A 25190-nucleotide genomic window follows, 5' to 3' on the forward strand; every position below is an offset into this window, starting at 1 on the left:
TGACCACATTCTACCGAGGCACCATTGAGAGCATCCTCTCCAGCTGTATCGCTGTGTGGGGCTGAAGCTGCACTGAATACAACAGGAAAGCCCTGCAGCGCATAGTGAACACAGCTGGAAGGATTATTGGTGCTTCACTCCCCTCCCTGAAGGACATTTACACCTCCCACCTCACCCGCAAGGCGACCACAATTGTGAGTGATGCAAGTCACCCCGCTCACAATTTGTTTGATCTACTGCCCTCTGGGAAGAGGTACAGAAGCCTGCGCTCCCGCACCACCAGACTCACCAACAGCTTCATCCTCCACCCTCAGCTATAACATCCTGGACTTTTGGACCCAAAATGGCTGCTTTGCACTACTCCACTTGCACACTTTGCAACTTGTTGTTGTCCTGTTGTCCTGAAAACACTTCTGAACACACTTCTGCTGCTCTTACATAACTTGCACCACTATGCCACTTGCATACTTAGGTCAAACAGAACTACCTCAGCCATGTATTGGCCTGACTTTTGCACTATTATATTGACTGTCTACTGTATGTACAATTGCACAATTTCAACCCAATTTTGCTGCTCTTATTTCTTCATTGTATGTGCCTTCTTATTTTCACTTTTTATATTGTTTACTTGAATGTTATGTTTGTCTGTGGACCTAATTGGTAAAATATGTCTTGTCTCCACCGTGGGATAGTAGGAAACGTAATTTCGATCTCTTTGTATGTCTTGACATGTGAAGAAATTGACAATAAAGCAGACTTTGACTTTGACTTTGAAAATATCTAAAAATGAACCTCTACAGGATGAGAAAAACACACAAGTTGTTGTAATAATGTAAATGATGTGACAGCCTTCTGCACGTGTGTGTGTGTGTGTGTGTGTGTGTGTGTGTGTGTGTGTGTGTGTGTATGTGTGCGTGTGTGTGTGTATGTGTGTTGTTTTTAGGGCTGGATGAATGAGATCCTGAGCTATGACCCAGAGACGTACCACGCCACCCTTACCCACTCGGTCTTTGTGCGGCTGGAGGGCTCCACGCTGCGCCTGTCCAAACCCGGTCGCAACATCCCCCGTCGAGCCTCCTTCAATGAGCCCAAACCCGACGTCACCTACATCAGCCAGAAGATCTATGACCTCACTGACAGCAAGGTGTGTGTGTATCTGTGTGTATTTCATCCTGATATCCTCAAAGCTGTTTAAAATGTCAGTCACTGAAATGCTACAGCACACTTTGGATAATGTGATGTGAGTGACAGTGGACAGTGCAAGAATGAAAATTTAAATGAGTGCACCTTAACAGAAATTAACATATTTATGTTAATCTTTGATGTTGAGCACTACAATTTGGCCTGTGCCCATTTCTGGAGTATGGGTATACAAGATACAATTTTGGAGAAACACTGAGAGACCTATAGGAAATATTTCAGGTTTCAAGATTTGGCATGGAATGAGCCTTTTGTATTGGCTTGTCTTGTCTTGGTAATAGTTGTTCTTGTGCTCTTGTTAGTTTTCCCAATGCTTCTCTGAGAGGAACTAAGTTTCGTGTCACGTCTGTGTCTGCAGATCTCTCTGGTGCCTCAGAGCCTGGCTAGAAAGCGCGTGTGGAACAAAAAGTACCCCATCTGCATAGAGCTGGGCCCCCAGGAGGACTTCATGGCCAGGGCCCAGGGAGACCGGCCCGAGGCTGGGGACGAGAGGCCCCCCCCTGGGGCTGAGCGGTCGGAGGGCGGCAGTGCACGGAGCGAGGAGACGCTGGTGCGGAGGTCGTCCGGCGACCTCACGCTCTACCTCTTCGGACGGACTGGACGTGAGAAGGAGGAGTGGTTCCGGAGGATTCTGTTTGCGTCGAGGTTCAAGTCAGAGGCGAGGAGGCCTACCAGCGTAGCGGGGGGTAAGAGAGCCCATCAGACACCCCTAAACTTTCGTCCCCTCACATCTCTGGCATCCACAGCCCAGGATAGCTTAGCGGAGAGATGCTATCCTAAAGAGATGGCGAGGGCTGATATATGCAGGTGGTAGGTCTCAGCTGAGTAAGCCTCTGTGGCATAGGCTAAAAAGCCAAATATCTTACTGCAAATATCAAATTTGGCTAAAAAGCCAAATATCTTACTGCAGCACTTTTTCAGCACGTTAGTAAATTAGGACTGGCAGGCTTCATTGGGATGTAGGGAGATTTCCTGTGCATTGATGCTGATGCTGTGGGGCTGGACGTTAGGTGCAGAATATAAAATAAAAATAGAACACCTCTGTAGTGCTGAATGGAAGAACCCAATGTAATGGTTATGATTATGGTTATGGTTATGTTTGCTAAGCAGACCTTTTTATCCAAAGAGATTTACAACATAAACAATAATAATAGACTAATAATAATAACAATTATAACAGTCCAGCTGCTATGATCACAGTTATTCCCTTCTGTAGTGTAAGGCTATACAATGTCAATGATATTGGTGTTTGAAAGGTTTAGATGTGGCTTTTGTCTATTTAATCCATGATGATAAATGTGCCTGTGCCCCCTCCCTCCCCCGGTCCAGTTTTCCTGCCCGCTCACGGGGGCCTGTCTAATAGCCGCAGCAGTAGTCGGGGCAGCCTGGAGGAGGCGCTGCAGCCCCAGCCGCCGCGGCCCAGGGAGCTGCCCGTGGGGCTCAAGCTCAAAGTGCTGGACTACAGTGTGTACATGGCCCAGTATGTGAGCACAGGTGCCACCAGTCGCCCCGCCAGCCCCTTGCCCAGTGCAGCCAGCAGCCCAGGGGCCGGCAAAAAGGTAGCTCCTGCTTAGCTTATTTTAGCTCACCTTTAGTTCACAAGAGCTGTGCTTATGTATAATGGATGCTACTACCAGCTCATTTATAGCAAATGCAGGGTTTAGACATAGCTTTAAAAGATTTGATGAGCGATCTAGTATATCATCCTTACATCCATCTTTTCTTTATCATGTCTGCTTTGTTGAAACATGAAAGCAGCATAGACTTGCAAGTTGATTCAATTACTTTCTTTCAGCTACACATGTACTGTATGTCTTTTTCACAGGATAGTTTTGATACATTATGAAATGTTTAATGTTTAATTCAGAGTAATTATGCACTCTTCTCTACTTGTTATGGTTGATTTCTTTTTAACCTTTCTCTGTATGGCCTTCAGGTGCCTGACAATGAGGAGGAATGCTCTGAGTCTGAGGCCTGGGTGAACGCTCTGCTTGGGAGGATCTTCTGGGACTTTTTAGGGGAGAAGTACTGGGCCGACATGGTGTCCAAGAAGATCCAAATGAAACTGAGCAAGATCCGGGTATGCGTGTGTCTGTCCACTACTTAGTCACCTCTTCCGTATCTACAGGGATGACTTCTGGGATCACCATTACCCTTAATTAGACATTATTCCGATTTTGTTGTCCCTTCCAGCTTGCATATATGTCTTTGTGTGTGTCCATTTTGTCCCCCATCTATTACACTCTCCAGAGGGTCTAGAAAAGAAACTCCAGAGTGATTTACATGGATAAATAGGGGATTAAAATGGATTAGCTGGGAAAAAATGCTGTGAATGAACAACCCTGTGGCCGTCTGACTGTTTCTCTGCTGTTACAGTTGCCATACTTTATGAATGAGCTGACATTGACCGAACTGGACATGGGCATCACCATCCCCAAGATCCTGAAGGCCTCCAGACCCTATGTAGATCATCAAGGTAAAAATGGGCTGGGAGAGAACAGTTTACTGTTTTTGCCCCTCAAGACATCGTCTTGCACTGGCCCATGGCCTCACTTTGAACTGTGACATATCTGGACATATTGTAGTGAGATACTGTTGGAGACATTGAGCAAACTGAGTAGAAGTGGCAGCGAAAGGAAACCCTGGAGAGAGAGTAGCCTGAGGACAGGGCTGATGTCATGGCGGGACGTGGGAGGGTGCTGTTCCAGCGGTCAGATTAATGAAGTGTCACCACTCCAGCCTGGCCAATTTATGAGCAGCTTACTGAGGCGTCTCCTAGACGAGCCCCATTTGGGAGTCCAATGAGCCATAACTACGTTTAGAGGAAAAGGCTTGCAGGTATTGCGTCTGAGTGGGGGATCCAACATTTTAATGCTGCCAAATAATGAATTCCGATTAATTTGTGATGTGGCTGACATGAATGTACGCTGTTCAGTCATGAGTACAAGTGTCACGACGGTGGCGGATTTCATGCAGATGTGCCTGTGAATCACTGGTGGAGTTTGTCCATCCGGCGCAGACGTGAGTGGTGCGGGCTGAGTCAGACGTGAAGCGTCCCCGCCTGCCCACCATGCAGCAGCTCACAAACGTTCACGCTCGTTATGTAAAGAGCTCAGCTACAGGGACGACAAGGGGGTAGAAGTTGTGCTATGTTCTTGCTGCCATAGTAAAAATAACAGTCAGCTAGAGATGCTCTCCTAACATACTGTAATGATAATTTCCTTTTAAAATAAGATTAAGAAAACAATTTTTTTTTCATCAGCATGTTGTATAATTGTATGATATTCCCTGTATCATTGACCTGTGTCTCTTCCTTGTCTGTTTAAATGGATTATCTACTGTAATAGAGCCTATTTCTCTGTCCCTTCCCCTGAAGGCTTGTGGTTTGATCTGGAGATCTCCTATCACGGCTCCTTCCTAATGACGCTGGAGACAAAGATGAACCTGTCCCGGCTGGGGAAGGAGGGAGAGGGGCTCGGTGAACAGGGGAAAGAGGGGTAAGAGCAGCTCTCTCTTCTTTTTCTTAATAAACACTGATCACTTTCAGTGTAACAAAATCTCTCAAAGTAGCAGCGCCTCGTTCTTATGCCGTCACCTCCATATATATATATATATATATATATATATATGGTCACCTCTATCAACATGTCTACTCCTTTGTGCAGCTTTACAAATCTTTTAAAAATCACTTAAAAGCTCTTTGGCCTCATTGCACATTCCTTAACATTCATGACGACTCCGTGATGTGCTGCTACATGTTGAATTGCATCTAATTTTCTCTGCCATGTTCTCAATCTCTCTGGACGCACCCCCTCTCTGGCCCCATTGTTCTGCTGGTGAGTTGAGACGCTCACCTCTGATTATGCCGCAAGACAGACAGGTGAAGTCAATGAGGCCTGCGCTTCTTAGAAACTAACAAATCTTCCTGTGTCTGTGTGTGTGTGTGTGTGTGTGTGTGTGTGTATGCGCATGTGCATATCTGTGTCTGTTCATGTGTTTGCGCGCACTAGGCCAAGGCCGAGGACGTACTGCTTGGCTGACAGTGATGAAGAGTCATCTAGTGCTGGATCATCAGATGAAGAGGAGCCGCAGGAAGTTTTCACAGATAAAGCTGTTCCTCCTGGGGCCGAGAGGTATGAGACAAAAATAGATTGCCCATTTGAATGACTGGATTGGCCTCTATAAATGTTGCTGATGTTGTTGTGTGTTATATTTGCAACTTATTATGCTGAGTCCCAGAATGGGATGGTATACCCGTGTCAGGCCTGAGAGAGCAAGAGAGAGGTTGAGAGAGAAAGAAAGAGAGTGCAAGAGAGAGAAGGAAAGAGAGAGCTAGTGGGAGGCAGACAGATGGGTAATTTGAGGTGAATAATATTCTCTGATTCAAACACTGCAAATGAGCTGAAAGCAAACTGACATGTGAGAGTGAGACAGAGGCCGCTTTATGAATAAGAGATACAGACTGACTCACTTTTCAAGATGCTCCCTGTCTTCTCCTAGTTACGTTGGTGGCCACCGGCCCAGCAAGATCATACGCTTTGTGGACAAGATTGCCAAGTCCAAGTACTTCCAGAAAGCCACTGAAACGGAGTTCATCAAGAAGAAGATGGAGGAGGTGTCCAACACCCCTCTGCTGCTCACCGTAGAAGTGCAGGAGTGCAAAGGGACGCTGGCTGTCAACATCCCTCCACCCCCCACCGACCGAATATGGTACGATCCACCTTTGGTCCCCCTCATCGCTCTTACTGGCAAACAGTGACTTTGGTGAACTTGCTGTTGGATCCCAATAGATTCACATTGTGAATGGAAAGTGTCCCCTACACAATCATATGTAGTCAAAAGATGCTATCCATGAAATACAGTAGCCATACAGTTTAAACCAACCAATCCTGTCAGACATTTTCCCTATAATGACAAGGTTTAACAAATGACTGCCCTCTGCTGGTTGTATTTGGGACCAGCAATCTGTGAGTCCATATTACCGTTTCGAACAAGCTATGGCAATACATATGTCTGCTTCATAACTATGCAAAAGAAATTTAGGACAGAATGACCATTGGCTTGATTGACACAATGTCATGATTTCAGGTATGGCTTCCGGAGCCCACCGCACGTTGAGCTGAAAGCTCGACCCAAACTGGGAGAAAGAGAGGTTACTTTTGCCCATGTGACCGACTGGATTGAGAAAAAATTGGACCAAGAGTTCCAGGTTAGTGGAGGAGTTTCAACATAGAGAATTTGCTTTCAGTGTGCTTATTGTAGCATTCTAACATCTGCTTAAATAGTCCAGTTTTCATAGGCCTTTGTTGGGTATTAATTGTTATCTCCACATATGGTTGAAGTCTGTTCAAAGTCTGAGGTTATTGAGTTATAGGTTGGTTGCTTGCATTGCCTCAGAGACACCAGAAATGCCCTCAAGTGGTTTAGAATGCCAATAGGGCCGTTTAGGGGACAGTGTTATTCATTTATGGCCACCCACTTGTGGTTCAAAGAAATGTGCTTGTCGTCAGGGGACTAGAGGGGAAGCTAACAGTTTGCTGATTGTACAACAAAGCAATAAAGCAAAAGTGATCTTTGTTTGAGACTCCTAGAACCTATAATTACAATATAAACTTATAGTTCTTTATTGTGGGTAGGCATGTTCAATCATGGTGTTCTTCCCTTAAAGTTGTATGCTGCAAGTCAATGGAATGTAAACATGCCAAGTGGGCATGTCTATGCATTAATGTGGAAAAAATAGTATTAGGGTCTTTATTTATTCTGTATGATTATAGGTGTGTAGAAATATGTGGCTGTGTGCTTTATACTATGTTCAATTATGCCTTTTTCATATTGTAATCAACAGAAAATATTTGTCATGCCAAACATGGATGATGTTTGGCTACCCATCATGCACTCTGCAATGGACCCGCGCTCAAACACGAGTCTGGTACTGACAACGGACACTTTAAAGGAAAGTGAGCTCTCCTCTGACGCTGAGCTCTCCACTCAGAGTGACATGTGACAAAACAGCTCTGTTCAGGGAAAGGGAAGAAACAACATTCATGGAAGAGTGATGTGGTGTTCCCTGGGACGCAGGTCACCAGTGGACATAGAAGGTGAAAGCAGAAGAAACTAATGGCTTCCTCTGGACAAGACTTTTGAAGGAGAGTTGATGAGAGAATGGGGCCATGAATTAAGACATTACAGAAGTGCCCCCTCTATGAACTCCATACAGAACTAAATAGCATGGATACTGGACCTCCGTGTCTCCACAGTGAAGGAACTGGTTGGAATTCCATGATTTATAGGATTTTTTTAAAAGGTGAAAGGTTTTTGAACAGTCAATGGTTTGAAGTCCCTCTGTCCACTCTTCCTCTCTGAGGCTGATGAGAAAGGAGAAGTAGGTCTACAGTGGAGGACTTCACCAGGACATTTTTACCATAGCATGTACAATTGCACTGCAAATCCAAGCATTCCAAGTGGAAACAAGTCAACAAGAAAGAGAAGGAAAATAAGACCTGACATGTGAAGCAGCAGCACCAAACCTTTTTTTTGGCGGGTGTATGTGTGTGTGTACTTATCTACATGCTAATGTGTATCTGTGACAGCACACATGCTATTGGGAGAATCTAAGACAAAAGTGACATAAGCATTCAAATTGACAGGAGCAGGGGCACAGGCCACACTCAAACACCTCAAAGCCATCGAGGGTGTGACACTGAGCTATCTGTGAAGCTCAGCGTGACAATGTATAGGTTTGTGTGTGAGTGTGTACAGTATGTCTGGATGTCCATGTAATGTGATGATTGTCACATGCTTGTGATCCCACACTCACATTAGTCCTGGAAGACAAAAGCCTACCCACCCATCCCTTTGTCCCGCTGCCTCCACCCCTGCGTTGCCTAGGTCATCAAGCGTTGGCATCCGCCTTATGCAAATAGATCAACATCACTGTGTTCATGAACAATACCAGCTGATACGCGCCTCCCACCTGACTAAACCTGTCCTGTCAAACGCACCCACACCACAGTGGGCAGAAGAACCAGGTGTCACTGTTTGTTTTGGAAGATGGAAGCTTCAGTGAGTCTGTCTTTTAACAACCTAATGTCTCCTAGAAACTACTTTTCCCAACCAAGTGCTTTGCAGAGTGTAGATGTGGGAGAGGGTGGAGGCAATCTAGTCTTTACAGCCAAAAGCAATGCGTGTCTTAATCTGTCATCAAAGTGGGCTTAATGAATGTAAGCAGGAGTGGTCATTTTATATCCGCACTCAGTTCTTAGTGGGAGGATCGGGGGGGATTTGTCCAGACTCTTTGTGCTGTTCTAAGTCACATTATGTATCAGTTCTGGTATTATAAATATTGTTGTCTGGTGACATTATGAAAAAGAATGTTTTTTTTCCTTTTGGCAGAATTAAGATGTGCAAGCTATATGTGCAAATCCAGGAAAAAGTCAAGTCAATTACAGTGTGTACAAGTGCAGTTTTCTTTTGTATTCATAGAAATGTGAGCTTGTGTGCAACTTAAAACCGCAGTCTCAATATCAACAATAGCATTACTGGTCACAAGCAATCATCTTTTGTACAAATGGAAGGTTGTGTGCATTTCATCAACTCATCAGCTTCTACAGCTTACAGAAAAAGGAATTTTGTCACCTGTGCACTTACAAAACTGTCACAAAAGCGGTCTTTCATGGAGGCTTAAGTGCCTTCGATATCAGCATTGCTCATCAGCCATGCAGTAGACTAGCATGTTCTCTGTATAGCATCCTCATTAAAGTAGTGATTTCTCAATTTTGGTCATTGTAAAAAGTAATGATTTACACCCCCAGTGCCATAATGTGAATACGTGGGGGTGAAAATAATGTTCTCTATTGTTTTGGCCTGTGTGCTTATTATGCCAAATATTTGTGTTACATTATTTCAAATGTCATGCTGTTGTTTAATTATGGTGTTTGTGTCATGGCAGCTTGGACACACGAGGGATCTATTAAAAATCTTTTGCTTCAGTGATGTATTGGTTAATTTCCAACTTCAACCTTTATTTTCTGTGGGGTTCAGCCATGGCCTGAAGGTTAGACAGTGGGGACTAAAAGGGTTGAGCCTCACAACTAGCAAGACAGAAATGGGGACTAACCCAATCTCCATGGCTTCTGAGACAAGTAGTGGATCTCAAAAAATTAGTACATTGTGTTGTGTTAATTTTTTCCCACCTAAATTATTTTGTGAATCATTATTATAGATTCATTAGATATAAAGTGAAATATTTCAAGCCACTTTTTGTTTTAATCTTGATGATTTCAGTTTACTAAATCAGTTTATCAAAATATATGTTATAATACAGAAATGTCAGTTTCCTGAGCCATTAATCTCTTGGTCTGGTTCAGTAAACACAACCACAATCATGAGAAAGACTACATAGTTGTCAAAAAGACACTCTTGACAACCTCCACAAGGAAGGTAAGCCACAGATCATTGCTGAAAGGGCAGGGTGTATCACAGCATATTCATGGAAAGTATGGTAAGAAAGGTAGCTAGAATATATTAAAGATTCACTTTTTGAAATAAAAAAAAAAAGGGGGGGGGGGGGTTACTTCCATAATATTCTAGTTCTTTGAGACCCACCTGTGCTTGGGCTGTAGTGTCTTAACACATCTGCTCCAGAACAGAAATTACATACAAATAAAGTTATGTAGAATCAAAGATGTAACTTGCATTTAAAAGAGCAACTTGGTGAAAGTGCCAAGAGGCCCCAGTTATAACAAGAACATTAATATTGCACTGCAGCTTGGCCTATGAAACCACGGTGAGGGCAACACAGGTTCAAAGGCAGTGCCAGTATTTGAAATAAAAACAAGACACCAGCCATGTTAGGAAAGTGAATTTATTTTTGCTTTAAAAAGCACATCTGAAAAAATATCTTTGTGTCTTCATCCTAGTTGGCACCATCATCCATCCTGGGGAAAAGGTAAATCTATCAGGTCAAAAGGCATTTAAATAGTTTTACCCTTTAGGCTACAAGACTAAGTCAAGTCAGTAACAAAAGATTGACTTCATGGTTCATCAGAAGTCTAACGCATTAATGTCATCACTCGTGACCAAAATAAGCTTCACATATCAGTTCTGCCATTCATAGAGAAAGAGGCTGCTTGTTGTGTCGCCATGAGGATACATACCCCTCATTCTGAAGGCCATGGCAAGGTTTTAGGACCATTTTGATCTTCACCTCTTAGTCTGAAACATAGCTATTCCATACTCCCCATTCCTGCAACAAGATCAAAGGTTTTAAATCAAAGTAGTACCCACCAATAAAATACTCTAGGCCTATCGGTCATTTGATCGTCAGTGAATTTATAAAATAGAACTTCATCGTGAGTCAGAAGTCTAACGCAATAAACATCATTCTGAATTTTGAAACGCGGGTCAAGTGGGATGGATATACAATATACCAACCTGGGCGTCCTCGACTGCGTTCCTCTGCTGAAGAGACCATGCTACCGACCACGTGCCAAGGCGAGGCACGCCGGTATGCATGCACCGCAGATCTACAAAGAATACCGTTTGAACACAATTTAGTTTGACAATTTCGATCATATATGCTAACCACTTATCACTCAAAGCATCAGCATTATCGACCAAAAATACAACTCACCTATTCAAGCGCCTTGCTGGTTAAGCAACGTTGCTTGTAAATGGAAATTTTTAAGAACAGGACCGTTTTCTAGCGGCAGCAGGCCCCGTCAGACATTCTCTGGCCCTGTGGCATTTAGGCTACTGTAGGCCTAGCCACTATGATATAAATTAGTTATTATAAACAAAAGGATATCGGTCCATCGTCTAAGATCTGAGAAAAACATACTTATATAGGCAGCTAGCTCGCCTCTGATAACTTCGTAGAGCTAAACGTGACCGTCCTAGTCCCTAATTCCTGCGCGAACTGAAGAACGAGTGGTCTCAGGAGTGCTGGAGTGCCAAAAGAAATGTCTCGTCCCTTTTAAGGTTACGTACTTCCGGTGTATACTTCATTAAAAAAATGTCTCAAATTCTTAAGTAATCCAGATAATCTACATTCACGGCAAATGGTTCAAATGCATGTATCTTTAATTTGTTATTATAATATTTAATATTGGAGAGAAAGTTTATCAGAAAAGTAACTCCTTTGCGTCATATATCTAGTGACGTCACATCCCAGTCGTACGCTAACAGGAAAGGACCAGACGGAGTAGTAACCAGGCGCAAGACAAGCTGGCCAGAAACACAAACAGCATGGAAGAAGACGCAATTTGAAATTTGTGGTTCTAGTCTTGTCTTAGGCAGTATTCGACTTACCAAAGTTTTTGTTGTGTTTATGAACTTGACTTGCTATTTGGAAGATGTGGGGAGTGTGTAGTCGGGCCCTCGTGTGGTGCATTTTCACGTTGATCTCCTGCATTGTGCCACAGACGGTAAGTATGGATTGGGAAATTGCTAGCCTGCTAGCTAAACAGTCACACCGATTAGAGTAAACAAGTAGCAAGCAATAAGTATGTATTTTATTAAACTGAATGTATTTATTCTGAGTGTACGGCTCTTGTGAAGCGCGTGTATCTGTTTTTCACATAAGTAGCTGCTTACATATGGCCAATGTGAGGAAGTACGTTTTGTAGAAAATAACTCCTCAGTTGAGACTTGAGTGGAACTTGTCCATCGCGTCGAAATATTTGTAATAATCAAAATATTTTCTTAACATAATTTCCTGTTTTGTCATCCTCCTCCAACATTATACAACCCCAAAACCTCTATCGACTCTCCAATTGTATAATTCGGGCGGTAATATTGTGTGAATAGATTCAGCATATGGTAACGTTTATTCACTTTTAATTTGCATTTTCATTTGAGGATAGAATAGCTCACCATGTCTTATATTGGCATTTTGTGAAACATTTATTGTTTTTGGTTACTAGGTAAAATGTCAGCAAATTCACGTCAAGTTTACTTTGCTCATGAGGCAATCTTGTTAAGCGATAAGTGGATTACATTAAACCTGTCATTGTGTCAGGGGTCTTCATCTGTCTGTATGTCTTACATGACAGTGGTGGTCGGAATGTCTGTAAACAGGGGGGCTGAAGCCTTACACTTAATCATTTGGAACAGAGATGGTTTACACCCTTTTAGGATTTATTTCTTTTTTGTAAGATGTTATACTGAGTTAAACATGAAGGGAAGCGTTTCTATTAATAGTTTGTGGTCCCTTCAGAGCATTTTGTTTGTGTGTGTGGGTTATTATAAATGGATAAGGGAGTAATTAATCACTTTTCTGTAAGAGAACAGTGGGCTTTTTTGCCTGGAGCCACAGGCACATTCTGTGTTCCTCAAACCTAATGGCCCACCAGCACCTCTGTTACTCCCATTTACATGATTATATGCAGAGGCTCCAGTGGAATAAGCAGAGACATGGGGCTGCATGGCAAATGACTCATCTGCACCCGCCTGGGTGACCTGCAGGTGTTGCCGTGGTTTCTGAGCAGATGGGAATTGCAAAGAGGCAACGCGGTGTGGTCCAGAGTGGTCCAGGATCCGTGTGCCGTCTGCAGCTCTTATCACAAGGACGGCGCATGGCCTCGGCAGGGCTGTGTAGCTGCGGCGTGCTGTGCACCCTACGCTTCTGTGATTGCAGCCATGTGACACTCGCCCAGAGCACTGATAGGTGTATGTCTTTGTTGACATAGGGAGCTCTGACCTAGAAGTATCTGCCTATTGATTGGCAAAGTGTGGCATAGCAAGGCCCAGGCAGCCTTGCACTGTGTATGGGATATTTGGGCTGACATTTTTAAGTTGTCCTTTGTTTATATCAGATTCACAAACATGTTCCCTGCTGTGGCATTCCTTGTCTGCTCTACTGCCCTAAGTGTACAGGCACTAAAAAAAACAGTGTAACGTTTTAGTAATGTTTGAGTATCCTTTGCTAAACAAAAAAATGCTTTTGCCTGGGGTTGGGACTGGGAGCAGTGTGGATCAAAACCTTGTCTGTACATAGACATACCTTAAAATTACTATGTTTGTGTACTCTAAATACAGGCTCAAAATATTATTAAGGTTATTCAATATGTTCTAAATGTCATCTCTTGCACCTAAACCAAAGCTGGCTATATGGGCTGCAGCAAGAATGGTCATTTTGTTGTGGGAATTATGAAGGCTATAGGCTTGTGTGTATGCACTACACAGACTAGACTTGGATTAAAAGTCACATGATTTCTAGAACTAGTGAATAGGTTAGTTCTAGTCTAGAACAGCATTAGGTAACAACATAGGATGGAGATTTTAGCCTTATTTAGAATTGTTTCTTTGAGATTAGCTGTGAATACAGGCATGCATACATGCTTTATTATGTTCTTGATAAGTGTTTTCTGCACTCCGTTAAGAAAACTGACAGTCTCACAGCACAAACACACACATGCACACATTTCAATTTAGAGACTCATTTGTTGTCTCCTAGATGTATATTGTCTGTGCCTGGTTTTGTGTCATTTATCTTGAATTAACCATAACCTCTCACCAAGTGTGACTACAGTGCATTCTGATTTTGACTGACTAAAAACTGTTACTCTAGTATTAAATGTTTTGAGGGTGCTTCATCAGAGGAGTGAGTTTAACTAGCCCACGCTGTTGTCCACATCTTTAGCTTTAGCACATCTGGGCGTACAGCATTATGTAATGGACATTACGCAATGTCTGACTGGAGCGATGAGAAAAGACGTTTTGATGTAAAAAGTTACAAAAATAGGGCCCGATGTTCCGCGCTCACTTTTCACAGCGATATATAACTCGGAGTCCAGAATGCAGCATTATAATTTTTCAGCCTACTGGTTCCAAACAGGACTCAACAGATGGGTCTTTCAGAACATGAAAGTGTTTTTGCTACTGAAAGTGAGAAAAGGAATTTATAGTGCCAGTGACTGAAAGTAGCGCCTTGGTTATCATCTGTTCCTGTTTTGGACACCCCTTTTCGAGGCTGCTGTAAAGTGGGAAGTTCCAGGTGCTCAGTGTTTGCTCTGGTCTTGCAGTATTCAGGTTGGGGGCAGTCCAGCAGTAGTTCATACAGTTTGGTATTGTTTTGTTGAGGCTTGTTAAACTGCTGTAACTTCACTAGGGTTCTGATTGCTTGTTGAACTGCCTTTCCGTTATGCCCCTTGGTGCTTCCCCTTTCTAAAGTATCTGGTGGGAAGGGACCTGTTATACAGCTGCAGTTTAGGGAAATGTGATTGGTTTGCCTTAAGGCCTACAAGCCGGGTTATTTGTCACATCTAAGGCTTGACTGCTAAAGGTTTGTTTTTTTTTTTCTTCAGTACTATTCAGATCAGTGATTCACTGGAAATCATAGGGGGTATTTTTCCTTAGGCTAGCTATTTTCTGGAGCTAACTGCTTAGCTTGTTTATGGGCAGAGGCAACGTTGGCCCAGTGCTTGGCTTTTAGCCTGAGGTTGAGAAATGGAGGCTTTCAGTAGTGATATGCACCCCACCCTTCTCTCTCTGGCTGCTGCCAGACTGGTGATCTAAGAGCACTGCTGGATGAGCTGTTCTGCCCCCACACCCAGAAAAGGCCTCTCACCGTCTCGCCCACAAACAGCAGAACATGCAGGTTCTGTCCGCCTCTTACTTTAATAATCTTTCTTTTGTATCTCGCTATATTTTTCTTTTTCTTTGTAACGTTTTTCGATTGGTCATGCTTGGTTTCCTGTGTATTTTCCCAACTCTCTTTCCGCTGCCCCAACTACCACCACCTCCTCCTCCTCCTCCTCCTCCTCCTCCTCCACCACCACCGACAGCCTATTTAGTTTGTGTTGGGCTCTGTCCATATCTCCCCATGGTGATGAGTGTGCCTGAGCCAAGGCCTTGAGGGAGAGCAGAAGATGCACATGTGATATGTGGCCCTCACCCAGTCAGCCCACACTGCACCTGGTCTGTGACAAATACAGCCCAAAGAACAGGGCTCCAGAATAAGAAATGAGGAAGAAAGTTAGCCACACTGAGAGGTCACCCTGCTGTCCTCCGCATGGCGGGGCGCTGTCGGCAGGATCCCAGTGGAGTCCTGGCCGTGCTCTCCACTTCAGCTGCAGTGTTCTATAGAGCCGGTCTGGAGTTACAAGCTTGTGTGAAGTTTTTGTCTTGGCGGGGCATAGGCAATTGTTTCTTAGTACAGACGATGAGCCTTATTGTTATGGTTTGCTTCAAGAATGTATAATTGTAGACTTAGGTCTTACTGCCTTTGTCATTAATGTTTTGCTTATGATGCATGAGTGTAAGTCAAAGGCAACTTTCCTCAGGTGCAATCTCGTGAAGTTCATTCATAATTAGCAGACATTTAGCCTGCACCTTTCACCAATAACCGATTGTGTTTCTTCGCTTTTTGAAGACGCAAGAGTCCTAATAGTGTTTGACATTGGTGTCATGAATTTATCATATTTCTTACTGTCAGCTTCTTTGCTGTCAGCAGATGTTTTTTGTACACCAGTGTGAATTTAAATATACTTATATTTAAATATACAAATACTAAAAGTATTTGTCCACGAAATCCAGCCATTTGCAAAGGGTATGGCTCTTCACTATACTGTCACTATGCCTTTTTTATTGGTGTAGTATCATTAGCATGGCCTAAAATAAGTTGTGCTGCTACTTTTGTAGGCGCTAAAGCTTTTGGCAATAGGTGTGTAACTGCTACAGGAGTCTTCTTACTCCATGATGCATATATAACCTCTGAGGGTGTTCAGTGGAGAATAGCTTGTCTGGCTGCATGATTTTTCAGAAGTAGTCTTAGATTTGTTGTTCAACGTTACTTGTCTTTCTCGCAGGGTTTCTGCGAAGCCACACTCTCACTGCCAGAGAGTCTCCTGTTTGTGTCCACGCTGGACGGGAACCTCCACGCCGTCAACAAGAGATCGGGTTCCATCCAATGGACACTGAAGGAAGGTAAGCTGAGAAACAGGCCGGTGAGGCTCAGATACACATTTGGGCTGTTCCCCATAGGCCCAATGCTTTGTGTTCATAATATCCCAGCTACACAAGACCTCACACCCCCCACTTATTGGGATAAAGCCTAGACATCAGGTTAGGCTGATGGGATGTCTATCCATGAGAAACTGCATCCAGCTCCCCTATTGTCATTATGAGGATGGATACTAATACTTGGGTATCTGAATAGATACCCAAGGTCATGTTCATAGATACCCAGGGTCATGTTTCTTTCCTCATTTCTTCACTTTTTCTTTCCAACAGTTTTTTTTTTATTCTATCAGTCTCTCTTTTACTTAAGTGCACTCTGCCTTGAAAAAGGAGCTATTGTCATTACTGTCAAAAAACACAGAAAAGTGTTTCTTCTTCAGAGTTTCACTACTTCTGCTGTTTGCACCAAACAATAACATCAAACTTGAAAATACATGACTGAAACATGTACTGCCCTTATCCAACTTAGGAGGGTAGGAGTGGCATAGATATGCTATCACTTAACTACATACAGTATCTTCAGCAGAGAGAGTTTATTTTTGGCTTATGTTAGCAAATTTTGTAGTGTATATGCAATGCAGATAATGGGGGGCTTTCTTTTGCAGTGGGGAGGCGTGATGTTGAGATTACCAAGGTCATGCCAGTGCAAAGCGCACCTCCCCTTCTGTAGCCCTCCTCCACGGACTCTAGCAATCATTTACAGTCCACAGCAAGGGGACAAATAAACGGCCATCAAGGCCAGCAGCAGTGGCTAAGAGCAGTCCCTAGTCAGGCCCCCATTTCTACATCATTCATTGTCCCTCATGCTAAAATGCCACTGTGTGACTGTTAATGTCCTGTGCCCTAAATACATAATGTAGCATAATGTGCTCTTTCCGCTCTTCAGCCAGTTTCCAGTATATGTATTTACTACCAACTACCATGGTAACCTGCTGCACCTCCGCTGGTCTTTCAACAGTGGCAGCTGGCCATGCGTGTGGATGGGTTTGGTGTCCGCCACACACTCCCATCTGGCTAAGTCGTCCGGTATATAGCTTACCCTTCAGTGGAAGAGACGGATGTCTCTTGTGTTGACATAGCAAAGTTCTTCTAGTGTTTAGGCTATACTTAAAATACTGCTGGTTTGTCATAACTTGATTTAATAAGATTGGACCAGAGATCATTTATTCTTTCCCCCCCCCCATGATGTTTGGTCTGCCAACTTGCTGACTGTAACTTTGTTGTGACCGAGTTGCGCAGGAATTTCACTGGTGGTGCAAAGGCCATGTCAAAGTACTAAAACAAGACCACTAGAAGGCTAGGAGAAAACTAAAGTCTTGCAATAGGTCCTCTTTGCTAAAAGTATTTATGAGTAAAATACCTATTGGTTATGGCAAATATGCTCTTAACTTATAAGCTCTGTTATGGATCAAGAACCTTGGTGACACTTCAAAGCCCCCTCCTCCAAGTACAGTATTTGAACATGTTGATAGACCATCCTAATGGTTGACCTTGTGTGCCTGTGCTATCATCTCACGTTGTTTGTGTAGTATTAAGGTGTTATCAGCAGGGCTGTTTAGCGTAGTTGTGTATCCACAGTCTTTCCTGTTTTCACCCCGGGTGCCATTTTGTATCCGTGGGTAAAGGCCCGTGCCTTGGTGATTTTGTAAAAAGCCTCTCATGCCAATGCAAATATTTGTGAAGGTGGAGGTCTGCCTCTGGAGTTACAACAGCAAATGCATCAATTTTACGTGTGTCGGATTGCCGTATCGGAGGCATGCCACAAAAAGGCACCAAATAACTTTCTAATGATACCTGCAGGAAGTGCTTGTATTTTTTCTGTGTAGTATTTGGTGCAGAGCCTTGCAGCTGATCCATGACCTCAGTATTTGAATGAGAGTATGATAATGTGCGGGAATCCTAACTGAAAGCCTATCTGTCATTCTCCTGCAGATCCTGTTCTTCAGGTCCCTACGCATGTGGCTGAGTAAGTATGTTTGAACACGTGTGTGTGTGTGTGTGTGTGTGTGTGTGTGTGTGTGTGTGTGTGTGTGTGTTTGTGGATGTGTGTTTTCCAGTCTGTAGATATGTGATTGTGAAAGATACCAAACAGGAACTTCACAAGTTGCTGATCGCGCATCTTATTTCCTGTTCACACTATTAGAGGAGGATCATTTTTGCAAGTCTTCACTGATTAAAAAAAAAAACACAAGTTCTCATTGATGTGCTTCTGCATCCATGTGCAAGAGTACGCTGCAGACGTGTTCTTGCACAACAACAGTGCCCCCTCAGAGGCTGTAACAGCAGGGCCATGATAATGCAAGATGTGTGATTGGATATAGTTGTGTGTGTGAGAGTGTTTTTCATCACCCAAACTGCCATTATATCTACCATCCAGTGAGGGCCTGTCGTAGACTAATAGATAATGGACCATTTTTAGAAAGTTTAACGTGCGATGACCTTTTCCTGCGACTGGATGGTTCATTCATAGCACATGTAGATGGTCTCGGAACATGTGCCTTCTCCTAATTATTACATACACGCATCCACAGTCCTTTACATGAACTTTTTTGCACTTAACATCCCAGCCTGCCCTTTGCAATACTCAGACTTACAATTAATCTTTATAGTAAAGATAAAGTACTTAGATAGTTTTAGGAATCACAACAGTTTTCAAAGAGCAAGGGAATTCAGTGTTTTGGTAGTGTTGTTGTATAATCAATGTAATGGAGTCGTTTTCTCAGGCTTTGTCCGTTTTCTTTTGCAGGCCAGCATTTCTACCAGACCCTAACGATGGCAGCCTGTACTCTCTGAGTGGGAAGAACAACGAGGGTCTGACGGTGAGGCCATACACACTCACGACTCTCTTCCCCTTTTCTTGCTACATAGACACAGCGGCTTCCTCTTTCTCTGGTAACCTGGCCACTCTGTCCGTTCAGCTCACAGTCCTGCTGTGGGAAGACCCCCTTAGCGACTGCGTGTGTTCTAAGAAGGACTATTGGACTGAGTGTGTTCTAAGAAGGACTATTGTGGCCACTTCCACTAGCAATATGTTTTCTTCACTGTCCAGTTCTGAGTCATATTTTGTTATTGTGTTGCTAAATCTTGCTATTGTGACCGTGCAGGGCCCAGTAGCAGCCCATCACAGTCATGCCATGCTTTGTGTGTGTATTGATGTGTTGTTGCCTCTTGCTCTTGCAGAAGCTTCCCTTCACCATCCCTGAGCTGGTGCAGGCCTCCCCATGCCGCAGCACAGACGGCCTCCTGTACACAGGTAAGGGTGCCGCCTCTCACCGCTCCTTCTCCCGCTCCCGCTGTCTCAGGCAGTCACACCCAAACAGCCGCCTGGCGTCCTCACGCGACCGCAACCAGCTCAGCAGGCTGCCTCTGCCTCGCCCTCCCAAAGCCGAACAATGCAAATCGATTTGAAGATAAAGTCTACCATTGTTTGTGGAAGTCCTGTGCCTCAATGACTTCTTTTAAGTGTGCACAGTGGCTTGGCTTAATGTCACCACCACAACCACCACCACCTCCTCCTCCTCCTCCTCATCACTCTTAAAGTCTACTGCTGTTTCCTCCCTACTGCCTTCACGTGTGCTTTAGGTCTTATCCATAGTGCTCACTGTAGCCCATAGCATGGCGAGGAGCTCAGGCATTTTTGCAGTGCTTCCACTCGGCAAACAACCGCCCGTTTGCGGAACTGCGGGGGTGCCAAATGGCCGGCCTGGCAGGTGGGCGTCGCAGCGCTGTGGTTTTTCTCATGCAATTCCACGCTGCCCACACTGACCAGAACAATCCGTCTGCTGCTACCACTCCCCTTAGCCAAGTGAGGAGAGGGAGGAACTGAGAAAGAGAGAGTGCTTTATGTGCGGGTGTGGATGGGTTTTCAAGCCATTGTCAGCCCATTGTGTGGCGTGAGGAGAAGATAATCACCAGCGTCCTGTTTGTCCATGTTAATGAAGTGGTCAGACGTTAGTGGCCCTCAACTGCGGTGCAGCTTCCCACTCTCTGTTTATTAACCTCTGGTAGTAGGAGATGGCCACGCCATCTAACATTCGGACAACGGTCACAAATATCTGACGCACACTCAAGCCACAGTGTCTCAGCTTTGGTTCTGCTACTCAGTGGCTTGTTTTTGTTGTTGTTGTTTTTACAAAGAAAATTGTGATTGTGTATTATCATTTTGTATTGTTTTTCATTTAAGGTGTGGGTGTTTTGTAGGAAGTAATTGCAATGGAGTGACTCATTAAAGTGTTTTTGCATGTGTGTGCAGGTAAGAAGCAGGATGTGTGGTATGTGGTTGACCTACTAACGGGTGAAAAACAGCAAACCCTGACCTCGTCTTTTGCTGAGATGCTTTGCCCGTCATCTTCTCTGCTTTTCCTTGGACGCACAGGTAGGTAGTAAACAAAAAAACGTAAAACGACATAAAAAAACGACTTCAAAAACGGCGTTGGAAAATGAATTGTTTCAGTATTGTTTTCTTTATTTCTGTGTCTCTTGTTTAGAGTACACCATCACCATGTATGACACCAAGAGTCGAGAGCTGCGCTGGAATGCCACCTACTCAGACTACGCCTCCACTCTGCCTGACGACGACACCCTATACAGTACAAGTTTCTTCCTCCTCCACCACTTCTCGCCCTCCATCTTAGATAGATAGATAGATAGATAGATAGATAGATAGATAGATACTTTATTGATCCTCAAGGGGAAATTCAAGGGTCTCAGTAGCATACAGACATAACACACAACATGCACTTACAACAGAAATGGTAAACATTAGTATAGTATATTACATTAGTATAAACATATAACTAAACTCCACTGTACAATAAAGACAGTAGAAGATAAGATAAGAAACTAACAAAACTAAATACTAAATACACTATATAAGTTAAATTAAGAAAGTCCAATGTGCTTGAGGGTGATCAAGCATAAGACGCTTGTAGTGACAGGGCCAGGACTGGTGAGGTGCTAAAGGGAGTGAGTGTCATGGTGAAGGTGCAAACAGTAGTCCAACCATAGTCCTTAGTTGTGTGTGCCTGGCAAGGTGCTCAAGAGAGTGGGTGTCATGGTGAAGGTGCAAAAAGTAGTCCTTCATTAGTCCAACAGTGCAACAGTAAGGTCTAGAGACCAGCATAAATAATATAGACAAATAGGAGAGTAAAGTGTAATGTAGACAAGGTAAAATAAAAAAACTATTTCTGTGCAAGAACAGGTTGAGGTAACAGTGTAGCAGTAAAACAGTAGTGAAAACGTTAGGCTGTGTACAATAGTAAAACAGTAGTAAGCAGTAGTGGGCAGTCAGTATATAAATAAGGATTCTTGAAGAGAACAGCTTGACTCTCTCTGGAGTTTATCTTGCGCCACTTCACTCTCCAGACGGAGCAGCATAGAAAGTGGTTTATGCTTTCACAGTCGTTATCATTTCACAACACTAGACTGTGTATGCAGACATAACAATGTACACAAGGCAGTTGTGGACATAACTGCACTGACTTGCTGTTAGCAGGAATCTATGAAGATGGACAGGATCTTAAGCTAACAAATTTTAGTTTTCAGTTAAAATTTGCTGTCAGAGTAGTTTCAGGGACGGATTTCGCAAGAGAATTCCTGTTTTGGGTGCTATTAAGACACTAGTTAAATATGTTGTAACTAACATCCCTCTTAACTCTGAACTCCAAAAGTGAAATGTGTTGCTCGTCTTTGTAAACAGTCCCTTATTCAACACACCCCACCTAATGATTTACTGCAACTCAGCTGGCATGCAACAACTGTATAGTATATATTAGAGCTAATAATTCTATCAAATATATCACTGTAAACATAATTGATTTATGATAAAAAAAAAAATATATAATATTAAAAATGAAAAGCTCAATCCTTGAAACACGTAAAGCAATAGATTACTGAACCTAACATAATCCATTTCCTCCCCCACATTTAATGTGATCTCACCAAGCCCAACCTGCCATGTGATGCGAACCCTAACTGACTCATATTCCAATTCTGCCTATTGTCACAGCTCTCTAACACCCACCTCCTCTTGTCTTGTCTTGTCTGTGTGGCAGAAATGGCCCACTTTGTGTCCAACAGCGACGGGCTGGTGGTGACTGTGGACAGCGAGTCGGGCGACGTCCAGTGGGTGCAGAACTACGAGTCGCCGGTGGTGGCCGTGTACATGTGGCAGCGCGAGGGCCTGCGCAAGCTGCCGCACACCAACATGGCCAAGGACACGCTGCGCTACCTCACCTTCATGTCCGGAGAGGTGGGCCGCATCACGCGCTGGGCGTACCCTTTCCCAGAGGAGAAGAAGCCCAAGGACAAGCTCATGTAAGCCCCTTCCACACAACTTCTTTGCGACGCCTTGGCATTATATGAACATGACTAAAGATGTGGTTTTCAGGAACTGTCATAGGAATTTTCCCAATTTTTATTTTTAACATTATGCGTTTACACGACTTAAGGTATTACGTCTGAAGTCTGGTATCTCTGTAATGATTACAGAATCACATTTTTGGCTACTCCCATGATGTATTTTTGTCTTGTCTCAAATTGTACAAGACTGAAACAGTTGTGTAGACAGTGAGGGTTTACTGGCGTTGAAGGCAACTCCAAAGCCCCCTCAGATGTTTAGAGTGAATGTGGAGTGATCGTTTGGAGGGGCTCGGTTGGCTGATCTTGGAATAGATGTCTGACTGATATCCCTCAGGGTTGCAAGCTATTTAAGCTCACAAATCATTTTGAAATCTATCTATCTTGTGCAATCCTAAGGGCACTGTGAAGGGGGTGGAGTAGGGGGAGTGGGCAGAGATGTAAAAGTCCGGCTTCAGAAAGTCCTGCCATGTATTGGTTCTGCCTGTGCACTTAACACATGTGATTTTACTAATTAGCTGATCTACCTGGTTTAAGAATTGTGCTAATGAGAAGTGGCTGATTAAGTGAATGGTTGGAACCAAAATGGGGCAGGACTTTACTTTCTGAAGTCGGACACCCTCTCTACCTCCCAGAATCTCTGAGATGTTTAACAGTTTGAAAGTTCCACACCCTAAAGACCGGCATTGTGTTCAATGCCTCCAGGCAGTGTCTTCCAAGCCAGAGAGGCAAATCCTCTCTGCTCATGTGAAGGGTTGCCTCAGCTGGACAGATTGTTCAGGCTTGTTTGGTGTGTTTGGCCGGGAACGTTGCACAGGATGTCCCCTTTGGTTATGATTTCACAAGTTCGCTGACTGACTTTCAAAACCCAGCCGTCTCCAAGAGCGTGCAGTGGCTCAGAACGGCTGATGGTTTCATCTTGATATTCTATTTGTAGACACTTTGAATTGTTGTCTGGGTTATTAGGTGGAGAAGAGGGTGCGAAGACTTTACTTTTGTGTAAAGGAGTATTGCTGTCATAACAATAAGCTTTATACCCAAGCCAAAATTTGTCAGTGTCATTGCTGTAACTGTTTTTAAATGTATGTTTGCACATTGTTATTACGTTGATGGTTTGGTACCATATTAGTTTTTCTGATGATTGAAAAGTTTGAATGCAATTTTAAAATAAGCTTAACGGCTGCTTTTCCTTTTAGAAACGATGCAGTGTATGTGCTTGATTGGTGGGAGTGATTTTAGATACAGACACTTGGTCCTACTCTATTATTAAGTTAGTTATGTCTTCTCTATTTCATATAGCCTATTTCCCATGTAATATTACACTTGTAACTTTTGTTCTTCAAAAAGTGTATTGGATGAAATGGCAACCTGATCTGCACTACATTACATTCCATTAAAAGTAGCAGTCTTTATCAAATTAATTGATTTACATATTGCAAGAAAGCTCACAAACCTAGGGTATTTTATTACATACTGTGATGTTTTTCTCCATATTTTATGTAAAGGATATAATTGGTTGTTATTCCTCGACATGCTGTCTATATGAGCAAAAGTTTCAAATAATGATTTTTTTCCCCTCCTTTCCTGCTGAAATGTGTTGTGTTTGTGTGTCGGCAGGGCCACGTTGTATGTGGGTCGCTACTCCACCAGCCTGTACGCCTCGCCCTCTCTCGTTCACGACGGGGTCACAGTCATGGTGAGTGACCTCTTGAGTTTAGGACAGCGTGACCTCCACAGCAGGACCGCAACAGCACGTGCATCTGGTTTAATGGACTTTGAAAAAAAAAAAAAAGTCGGCCACACACTCGGCGCTTAGCCAGGAGGGTTATGGTAACCCCAACCCTCAGGTTTGCCTCAAGGTGATGATGCATGGTGCAGCTTTGTTGCTGGGCAACCACATAGCTGACTCCATGTGTTTGGAATGAATGATCATGATGATTTACCTATTGAACGAAAAAATATTAAGTAACATTGCCTAGCAACCCTGCTCAAAAAGCCTTGTATATTATCAGTGTCTCACACGGCCATTTTTGGTCATGCCGCTTCCTGTTCATGTAGGGCATCAGCTCAGCTCCAGAGGCAGGTGCAGAGCCAGTTTCTACTTCAGCCATTTTGGCTTTCCCATTTACCTTTTTTAGAGTGGGGGAAAGGCTCTTTACTCTTAACTACGAGGACCCTTGACAAACACTTGAGGAAACCCTGTGTGGAAAATGCCTGCGGCCAGATGCTCGAGTAAGAGTAGAGTACACAGTCCACTGCCCTCCACTCACTGGTGGCTACCTCTTCACGTGTGTTCAGAGCAGCCCTGCCAGTCCTGTAAAGAGAAGCCCACACCTTCAACAGTTCACTCTCATCCTTTAGACCTGTTATTCCAGTGTGCTATTGTCACTTACACCTACAGACATGTGCAACGGCTTTACTTCAGGACTAAATGGATGTTTGAGGGGACTGTCCTCCCTGAAAACACTGTTTATTTCACACCTGTGCATAATCCAGGTGTATCTAAGGTGTTCTTAACTGTGTCTCCAGTACTGACGGAGAGATGAAAACTAGTGTTTATGTGGGTGTGTATCTGGGTAAACACTGCAGATGCACTTGCAGTAATGGTCTACAGTTATGTATGCATTTTGTGTTTGTGTCTAATACAAACAACTGACAACTGACCTTTTTTTTTA

The 25190-nt window shown here is 43.6% G+C and overlaps 2 protein-coding genes, 2 long non-coding RNA genes and 1 other non-coding gene across 8 annotated transcripts in view; 2 read left to right on the forward strand and 3 right to left on the reverse strand.

The window, feature by feature from the left end:
- Positions 1-7375, forward strand: part of tex2 (testis expressed 2) — a 27182-nt gene extending 19807 nt beyond the window's left edge. For 3 of the 4 annotated variants that reach the window (XM_042085429.1, XM_042085428.1, XM_042085430.1), the window contains 10 exons: positions 944-1144; positions 1559-1886; positions 2530-2759; positions 3137-3280; positions 3577-3676; positions 4577-4697; positions 5211-5333; positions 5701-5910; positions 6289-6409; positions 7046-7375. In XM_042085429.1, the coding sequence (XP_041941363.1) occupies positions 944-1144; positions 1559-1886; positions 2530-2759; positions 3137-3280; positions 3577-3676; positions 4577-4697; positions 5211-5333; positions 5701-5910; positions 6289-6409; positions 7046-7204 (1737 nt within the window). In that variant the 3' untranslated portion in view covers positions 7205-7375. The remainder of the gene's footprint in view (positions 1-943; positions 1145-1558; positions 1887-2529; positions 2760-3136; positions 3281-3576; positions 3677-4576; positions 4698-5210; positions 5334-5700; positions 5911-6288; positions 6410-7045) is intronic. The other variant, XM_042085431.1, reaches the window with a different exon arrangement.
- LOC121704892 overlaps positions 1-17686 on the reverse strand; it is an 18379-nt gene extending 693 nt beyond the window's left edge. Inside the window, exons 1-2 of the long non-coding RNA XR_006030677.1 lie at positions 17675-17686; positions 530-532 (exon numbers count right to left, since the gene is read on the reverse strand). This is a non-coding gene — a long non-coding RNA (uncharacterized LOC121704892). The remainder of the gene's footprint in view (positions 1-529; positions 533-17674) is intronic.
- Positions 9882-10017, reverse strand: LOC121706350. The gene has a single exon (XR_006031023.1). It is a non-coding gene; the product is annotated as a small nucleolar RNA SNORA50 (small nucleolar RNA).
- Positions 10046-11160, reverse strand: LOC121704891. The gene is made up of 4 exons (XR_006030676.1): positions 10832-11160; positions 10633-10724; positions 10356-10444; positions 10046-10136 (listed from the first exon to the last, which is right to left on the reverse strand). It is a non-coding gene; the product is annotated as an uncharacterized LOC121704891 (long non-coding RNA).
- LOC121704890 (serine/threonine-protein kinase/endoribonuclease IRE1-like) overlaps positions 11378-25190 on the forward strand; it is a 25049-nt gene continuing 11236 nt past the window's right edge. The window contains exons 1-9 of the mRNA XM_042085432.1: positions 11378-11624; positions 16008-16125; positions 18091-18124; positions 18905-18977; positions 19339-19411; positions 20411-20533; positions 20646-20747; positions 22212-22473; positions 24133-24211. Coding sequence (XP_041941366.1) covers positions 11553-11624; positions 16008-16125; positions 18091-18124; positions 18905-18977; positions 19339-19411; positions 20411-20533; positions 20646-20747; positions 22212-22473; positions 24133-24211 — 936 coding nt within the window. The 5' untranslated portion in view covers positions 11378-11552. The remainder of the gene's footprint in view (positions 11625-16007; positions 16126-18090; positions 18125-18904; positions 18978-19338; positions 19412-20410; positions 20534-20645; positions 20748-22211; positions 22474-24132; positions 24212-25190) is intronic.

The sequence above is a fragment of the Alosa sapidissima genome, chromosome 3, assembly GCF_018492685.1.
Source record: "Alosa sapidissima isolate fAloSap1 chromosome 3, fAloSap1.pri, whole genome shotgun sequence".
Classification (NCBI taxonomy): Eukaryota; Metazoa; Chordata; class Actinopteri; order Clupeiformes; family Clupeidae; genus Alosa; species Alosa sapidissima.